The 9,322-nt window shown below is 39.6% G+C and overlaps 1 protein-coding gene across 1 annotated transcript; it reads left to right on the plus strand.

Annotated features, from left to right (window-relative positions):
* Positions 1–8,161: 8,161 nt before the first annotated feature.
* Positions 8,162–8,896, plus strand: LOC110038274. Its single transcript, XM_020743059.1, has one exon. The coding sequence runs from the start codon at positions 8,183–8,185 to the stop codon at positions 8,894–8,896; it is 714 nt and encodes a 237-aa protein (XP_020598718.1). The 5' UTR covers positions 8,162–8,182.
* Positions 8,897–9,322: the final 426 nt, after the last annotated feature.

Raw genomic sequence — 9,322 nt, forward strand, 5'->3', positions numbered from 1 at the left:
ATATATAGAATATCTTGAAAAGGTTTATTTCACATTTTAAAAATTAAAGGGGTGTTTGGGATAATATTTATTTATTTATTTTTGTTATGTTTTGATCTGAAATAATGTTTGGTATGATTAAGATATAATTGTTTTTGAAAACACTCAATACACCTAAAAGTTATTTTGAATGTTTTTAGAAATATGTTTATTTATTTTTAAAAGTAAAAAAAATAAAAAATAAAAACATGTAGAAACACACTAAGAAAATATATTTAAAGAATAAAAATAAAAATAAATTGATCCTATAGAAGCCCTAATATAGTGGTATTTTTCAGGTTCTACAAACATTCAGAAACTGGTATTATGAAGACCGTACAATATTTTGTAATCATATTAGAATTAGATGGCTTGTATGTAAACTACAACCTGTGAAGATGTATACGATATGCTATTAGCAAATTTTGCGATTTGACATGAATCTCAAGATATTTTTGAAGCAAAAAAACATTTAAACTCAAATTAAAAATCATTCATAAATTTAATTTTAGCAAACTTACAACCAAATTGACCGACTCTACGATACAAGTCTAAGACACCAAAATTATCTTAAACCAAGTCATATGAAGATCGGATGAAGTCGTTAAACTAATTTTAAAAGTTTTGGGCAACTAATTGGTCAAATGGATTCCAAATATAACAAATTCAACTCGAGCAACTTGGTGAGACGAATCCAATGAGCCCAAAATCGCTCAATTTTGACATCATGAAGGCACTTAAATGTCCATAAAATGTCGTTTGATCATGAGAATTTCTTTGGGTTATTCGATCGAGTGATCTGAATTTCTTATTTGCAGAGGAAGCATTCCCAGACTCTATAAATAGATTTAAGGAGGGTCTGTTTGAGGCAGCTGCAGCTTATTTAAAAGTTGCGTAACAACTGTTGTTGAAAACTATTATGGATAAACTGACTATCTGTTTGTTTTTTACAGTTTTGAAATAGTTGTGTTTCAACTATTTCTAAACAGATGACATTTTGCTTCTGTACCATAATGTCGTTTATAACAAAATTAATCTTGCTAGCACAATCCATACTTAAAAAATAAATATCGAGTTCCAACATTACAAAATAAAAATGGATATCTCACTAAACAGTAATACAATAACCAATATTAAAAAATGATTATTAAAATACTGATTGATAATATGATAATATCATTTTAAATTGCATTATATTATAATCTTTTCATGTGCTTTCCTTAAATTTTTTTATCATTTTATGCCAACATTTTTTGTTAAAATAGGTGGTTGGTATGTTTCCCAACTAAACTCCTTTGACATAGAGGTCACAAAATATCAATGTCATCTCTTTATCCCATGCAGCTGTCAAACCGATTTCTTTTGTCTTACCCACTACAAAAAATAACATGCAAAGAACTAAACAACATAAATGCATGAGAGATTAAAAAAAATAAAAACAGAGATTTCTACAACACCACCACCGCATCACCACCACCACCACTATATCTATAAACACATGACACCACCTCATCACCATCATTATCATCACCACCTCCACACCACACCATTACATCCACACCACACACCACCAACTCCAAACCTAACACACCACGCCACCACCACCACCACACCACCTACCATCAACATCAATAACACATCACCACTATATTACTAAAACGCCAACACCAACAACACACCTCCATCTCCAAACCACACACCACTACCTCCACAACACCTACCATCAACATCAACAACACACCACCACCATATCACCTAAACACCAACACCACACCACCTTCCACCAACATCGATAACACACCACCACTATATCACCAAAACACCAACACCAACACCACACCACCTTCTTCAAGCCACACACCACCATCATATCACCAAAACACAAACACCAGCACCACACCACCACCTCCATACTAGACAACAACACCTCCACACCACCTACAACCAACATCCATAGCACACCAAACCACACCATCGCCTCTACACTACCTACCACCAACATCAATAGCACACCACCACCATGTCACCAAAACACCAACGCCAGGAGCACACCAAAACACCACCTCCGCACCACACTATCACCTCTACACCACCCACAAATAACATCAATAACACATCACACCACACCACCACATCCACATCACCTACCACCACATGATCAAAACCACATTTTCACACCAAACTAAATACCACCAAAATCATAGCACACCAACAACATAACACATCAAACACCACCAATAACATAATCAAAAAATCAACCACAAAATCACCTCGACCACTAACCAGAGCACCATATCTTGGCATCACCAAATAGAGAATAGAGCTCCATATTTCAGTATCACCAACAACACCATAATTTTCACATGCCTAAAAAATCATATGACCATTATGAAAATTAGCATATAAAGAACTAGACAACATAAGTTCAAGGGAGATTAAAAAAAAAAAAAACAGTAACATCTGTAACACCATCATAACATCACAACCACAGCCACCATATCTATCTACACATCACCTTGCCTCATCACCAGCACTATCATCACCACCTGCACACCACACCACCACATCCAAACCACATACCACCACATCCACACAACCTAGATATGATGAGGTTGACATCGGTAACCAAACATAGGTTTTTCACATCACTGGGGCCTCTAGCCATGCAGGAGCTAGATTTAGACTGGTGCTAAGTAATCCCAGTAGAGAATACTTCTACCATTAAGTTGTCTCAAATTTGGAGTTACTAATAATCAGGCTGAGTTCAAAGCTTTAATAGTTTACTTGTGTTTGGCTTATGAAATATGCATTCGACACCTCATAGTAAAATATGATTTGCAGCTGGTGGTGAACCAAGTGAATATGGAGTAAACTAGAGATGAAACGATGAAAAAATACCTCAGCAAAGTTAAAATGGAAATTTAGAAATTCAACAACTTTAAAATTTAACATGTCAGTCAGGAGGATAATCAAGTTGATGATCTCCTATCTAGATGCATTCACTTGGGGGAAGGGACCCCCAGAAGTTTGTTCTGCCAACTATTGAGGAACATAAGATGATGGAAGTACAATTTGAAGGAACAAAGAGCTAAGTAAACCCTTACGCCTTATGCGTAGAAACCAAAAAAATTTGTTGAAGAAATCACTTATCTAATGAGATTTAAATTTAAGTCCGCGCAGTACCTCATGATTGGTAGGACCCTTTTTAGAAAATTCACGACCTCAATCTATTTAAGGAGTGTCAAGCAAAATGAAGCTGAAGACATCCTAAGAGAAGTACATTCTGGAGAGTGCGGGCCTCACTTCGAAGGGAGGACATTGACACACAAAATTCAGTGACAGGGTTATTTTAGGTCCACACCCTTGAAGGATGTGAAAGAATTTTATAAGAGATGTGAGCAGTGCCAAAGTATACCCCTTGCAACACCAGCCGGCTCACAAGTTGCAGTTGATTATTAGTCTTTGGCCCCTCATTGTATAAGGACTTAGCATACTCGAGCCATTTTCCACCTTTGTGCAAATTCCTCCTAGTCACTGTGGACTACATTTTGAAGTGAATTGAAGCCAATACGCTTGCTCAAATTACAACAAAGTCATCTGAAACTTCATCTTGACAGAAATTATTTTGTCAATAGGCCTCTGATAGTACTCGTCACCGACAATGGGATATAGTTTGTTGATCAGAGAGCAAAAGGCTTCTATCAAAGCCAAGGCATCAGTAAAAGAATAGCCCTGTAAACCATTCTCAAACAAATGCCCAAGCTAAAGCTACTAATAAGATCATTTAAACTTATTAAGAAAGAAACTAGAAGGAGCAAAAGATAGTCGGGCAAACTTGCTTCTGTCAACTTTATGGGCCATCCAGACCACTCCATCGACGACGACCGGTCAAACTCCTTACATGTTGTCGCATGGGATGGAGGTCATGTTGCAGGTCAAGTACAACCTCCACAACCAGTAGTAGAATAGCAGAAGGCAGACAGGCGTGGCACTAACACTCGACTTAACAGAGAAGAGTCAAACACTATTGGCCTTGACGGGAAGAAATTAAAAAGCGCACCGAAAACTACTACAATTAGCTCGTTAAGGAGAAAATCTTCAGCTCAGGGGACCTTGTCTTAAGGAAAGTCAGTCCAACCGCACAAGGCCATAAGATCGACAAACTCGACCAAACCTAAATGGGTGCATTCATCATCGACTGACGAGTAGTGTCAGGAGTCTACAAACTAAAGATATACACCAGGAAGGGAGTCTTATAAACTTGGAGTGGAGACAATGTAAAATCGTTTTTTCCTTACAAAATATTCATTATAGCCAAAAAATCAATCAAGATGGTTTCACTACATATACTTGTAATATTTATTGAGAGAAAATAATAAAAATATTATTCAACTAAGATTTTATGCAAAATTTTCAAGTATGGTTAAGCACTCGGGGAACTCGTGATCCCCGGTGACTTTGAGCTATACTACACTTAGGGAACCGATGACAGGATAAAATCAACAATGACACGTGATGTCAGACTAGTAAAACAACCATCTAAAATCCGATAACATAAGATGTCTAATCGGTAAAATAACCATATAAAATCTGACAATGACACAAGATGTATGATCGACAAAATAACGACCTAAAATCCAACAACGACATAAGATATCCAATTGATAGAAAACTCAAAAAGGTCGGCTCATTGCCAATCACTAGAATTTCTACTCTCTAGCTTGGCAAACGCATAGTCCCAAAGGTGGTTCTCTACTTCTTAGCGACAAGATTTGCACTGAGTAGTGTGTAATTCACTATGGCGACAAGTTTCATTGGTTACCCCATGAAGATAGCAACAAAATCCCCACCTAGCAAAATGTATGGGCCGACCAAGGCACTTGCTTAGTCTAGTGAAGGGGGTGGGAGAAAAGGGTAAGTTATGGATTGAGTAGACAACATAAACCATATATGGTAATAATATCGCATCCAAATATTTTGTTGGTTGTCATGCTTCTAACAAACAACATGTAAAAGGAAAATAAAGGAAAATAAAAAGGAACATAAGTTAAAAACAACATGTAAAAGAACCAAAATAATTCCTTCATTTGATATGAAAAATTTTTACAAGTTTCATTTTGTCGACCCCTTTACAATAAATGTCGGTCGAGACCACTCAAAACAATTAAAAATCTTTTTTAAGTTTTACAGGATCAAACAAAAAAAATAGAAAGAAAGAAACAAAAGAGTAGTCAACCGGCCAACACTAACATCTCCTCCGCCCGCTCCGATATATTTCTCATTGTATTATGTCGGGTTAGAAAGAATGTTGGACAACTGCTCTAGGTTGGCCACTTTGGGTCAATCGACCCTCTTTTACTAAACTACGGGCGGTCAAGGATATGCCTACCCGAAGCTGTTGGGAGAGACCTCTAACTTGCTCACCATCTTTAGCTTTTTGTTCTCCTCCTCTAGGTTGTGATGGTTTCTTTGTATTCCTTATTTTTCTTTATCTGACTCTCGGTGTGGAACTTTAATAGCTTCTCTGTTTGGATGGCTCTTTTCTCAACCTCCCTCCATTAGGCGATCACTTTGATCATCAGCTTCTCGGCGGTCACCTTCTTATCTTCCCTTCAACAATGACCTTTGGTTCAGTAGTGCGTAGCTGACTATGTCATTAAATGTAATTAGTTCCTGGTCTAGTTGAAGTCCACTCCCTTCAAACTCTTCAGTTGTTGCTCAAAGGAGTCAGATCGAATGACCTCTGCTAAGAGCCAGAGGTAGTTCATTGCCACTAGCTTATCCATATACCAGTCTCTCTCAATGTCACTAGGGAAAAACATCTTGCAAAACTTGACCAAACATTAGAGCTCTTACCCATGGATGAAACCCACCAAGGGGAGAACCTTTCATTTCTGTCAAGGGGGAGGGGGCAAAGATACATCTTCAATGAGGGTCTTCGCCTCTCAGTGCAGAGTATCACCCTATAATTGATCAGACTACGTCTCATCATCAATATCAACATCGCCATCAACCTCTGAACCCGAATCCAACTGCATGAGCAAGGGGTGACCCACCTCACCTCTTGACTAAGTGTCTATATAGGAGATGTTCAGCGGTCAGGTTTCTTTATCATCATCGATCAAGGTCAACCTCCTCTCTGGAAGAAAATGAGATTCTTTAGATGGATTCTTCCTGATGAACTCCAGAGGCTCCTGAATCAGTCGAAAAAACCACACGGTCAATCTTTACTCTCCAAAAATGAATTTAGTTAAGTTATTTTGATGGTAGAAAATGAACAAATTACCTGTTACTCCAGCATGAGAGGGAATTAGCAATGGCTGCGAGCAGGTGGCAGCAACCGACTATGATTGGGCAACTTTTGCCCTCAGTTTCTTCTCAGCCACCTTGATAGTAGCCTCTAACCTCTGCGACCTTTGCTTGGCCTCACGGCATCAGAGGCTTCTCATAATCTGTCAATCATGGTGCTCAATTTCCCACTCTACGGGGACATGTTCAAAACATCAGCATTCAGGTACTGGAGCAGCAACAACTCTTGGCCCTCGATAATATGCCTATAATCTCACAAGAAGTTGGGTAGTTGCTTCATCTTTTTCGGGGAGCACGCGACAGTTCGAACGCCAACCACCATTCTCCTTGATAAGAGCCTACCAAGAACTTCCTCTTTCGGTCTTTGATTTTGTTTTCTACTCCCATGAGGTGAAGGTTTGTACCCATGGAGAACATGGAGTAGCCGTCTCGACTGATCTTAAAGTTAAAAGTAAGAGAAAAGGTCGACCGATCATGTGATGCAAAATTGCCAAAGAAAGGCCACAAAAGTCATTGCGGCATCAATGGAGTTCGAAATCACTTGTGCAAGAATGACGACAAATTGGTTAAGGATCACCTGCAACTCTCGACAAAACGACAATCAAAGCCCACATTTGAGTTGATCTATTTAAAAAAACTAAGTCACTATAATAAATTTCAGTCACTGAGCGTTACTTCTGATCGACCTCAACATCATGATATTTTTGTAAATGCAAGAACCTAAAAGACTCTCCACCTGGCGAGCCGACAAGATAAAAGTTTTCTAGGCTGAAACGATATCAATAAGCTCTTTAGAATATTTGAGCACCATGAGAAAGTTGAGAGAACCGACAAAAGAAAAGATTATAAAATGATCACCTGCAAATTTCATAAACTGAGCCCTACTTATAGGGTAGGCTTGGAAGTCAAACCTCCTCAAAAAAGATGAAGTCACCTGCCTAATAAATAAAAAAATAAAAATCAGACACACAATTTGAGACAAAAATAATTTAATTTTTTATTTATTGAATATTTACATCTCATAACTTAAAAACTACTCAAGAAAATAATTTAAAAAACTATATGCATTCTCCTTAACCAAGAAAAAACTCTCACTCGAGTTGTCGTTTGTATATAAGTTCTTCTCCTAACCTAAATCTTTAAATTGTCTTGAGTGTAGCTGAATCTCTTCTAGAAGTTGCTTTTGCTATGCCTGGTGAGCCTAGATTCAACTAGACGACTCTTAGGGTCATGGAGGTATTCTCAGGTTCAAGTGTTGGTTTAGTTGTTTAGGAGAGCTATGATGGATTCTTTTAGCATTCTCGATGGGCTCAATCAACTTTGTCCTTCAGGGCCTGTTTGGGGCAGTTTATAAGTGCGGCGGTATTTTTGAAAACGCCGTCTAACCGTTTGGTTTGCACGTTTTTGAAAACGCTGCCTGCCGCGTTTATGTTTTTTATGTTAAATGCAGGTCGACCCCGCAGTCGACCTTGGAGGTCATGTTTTAGAATAAACTCTTATCTGAAACACAAAAGCTGCCCCCAGTATGGAGAAATATTTGCGTACATAAGATGTACGCAGCGCTGCGTACATCAGGGGTTATTCAGGGGGTACAATGGGGTTTTATCTGGATTATACCCCTTGTAACCTCCGGTATAACCCGAATATAACTCCCCTGTACCTCCAGAATAACCTCTGATGTACGCAGCGCTGCGTACATCTTATGTACGCAAATATTTCACCCATTTATACGCTGCATGACTCAAGTTTTTGATATTCGACACTGACATCGTATTCTTTTGATTCACTAATGAAATTCCAAGCTTCGGGCGGCTGCAAGCCACGCATCTCTCCCCCTCTTCTTCAAGCTATAAATATGGCCTTATCCCTCCATCCAAACCCAAGTATCCTCCTCCACTCCTCTCTCACTCTTTCAATGGACGTTCTCGCATCTCCAGTCTCCGCTCTCTTCCTTCCTTCAAATCATCGCGAAACCCCACACCTCCTCAAACCACCTCCTCCTTCTTCTTCATTCCCAAATCTTTCTTCCCCCAAACCTAATTCCCCCTTCTCCCTCTCTGCTTCTTCAAAACCCCTCTCTCTGTTCCCCTTCTTCTCAACCCCATCTCCACCTTCCACCACCCTCACCGGACGGACTCACCATCGCGCATCCACCGGCTACGCCGCCGCCCTCTTCGACATTTCCAAACGCGGCGGAGCCGTAGCCCTAGCCGCCATTGCTCGCGACGTACATCGTCTGGCGTCATCCATCGTTTCAATCATTGCCGACTCCTCCATCGCAGATGAGGAGCGAGCGGAGGCGGTGCGGGCTACGGTTGATCGCGGGGGGTTCGATCGGCGGTTGGTGGCGCTGGTGAGGATGGTGGTTGCGAAGAAGAGAGGGGTGCGGGAGGTTGCAGATGTTTTAGAGGAATTCGAGAGACTTTGGAGAGAGACGACTTTAGCGGCGGGGGGGGGGGGGGGGGGCGGATTTGGTGGTGGTATCGGAGAAGAAGATGGGAATCGAGCAGCTGGCGAAGCTTGCTGGAGAGGTGCAGAGGGTCTGTGGAGTGGTTCAGGTGAGGATTAAGCATATTTTCCGCCGGGAATCTCCAAGGTTTGCAGTCTGATTCTCGATCTGTGTTTATATGATGCTTTTTCTCTTGCATTTATGTCTAGAATTCTTATTGTAAAAGCGATACCAAAGTAAATAAATTACTGATGAACGTATCTTTAGTATGATGTAAATAAATTTTAAACATTTTTTCAAACTATATAGTCTGAAAGGGCGTAAGATTAGCCAACTGTCTGATAAATATCAAAGTACATAGGCCTTATGGCTGTGAGACGTTGCTCCTAAATTTATTGTGCATTTTTTGCATGATGTATTAGCTTAATACTGCTAAAACTCGTGGTGACTGATTAAAATATAGTATCTCAGAATGTTTGGTTAGAATAGTTCTTATTTCAACTGACCGAGGAGTCTAATGTGGAGCGACTTATTCAAATCTTATAT

This window comes from Phalaenopsis equestris, unplaced genomic scaffold (genome assembly GCF_001263595.1).
Source record: "Phalaenopsis equestris unplaced genomic scaffold, ASM126359v1 Scaffold232356, whole genome shotgun sequence".
NCBI classification, from domain to species: Eukaryota; Viridiplantae; Streptophyta; class Magnoliopsida; order Asparagales; family Orchidaceae; genus Phalaenopsis; species Phalaenopsis equestris.

Excerpts from the sequence above, each read along its gene's own strand:
- LOC110038274 (XM_020743059.1), top strand. The coding sequence starts at position 8,183 with ATGGCCTTATCCCTCCATCCAAACCCAAGTATCCTCCTCCACTCCTCT.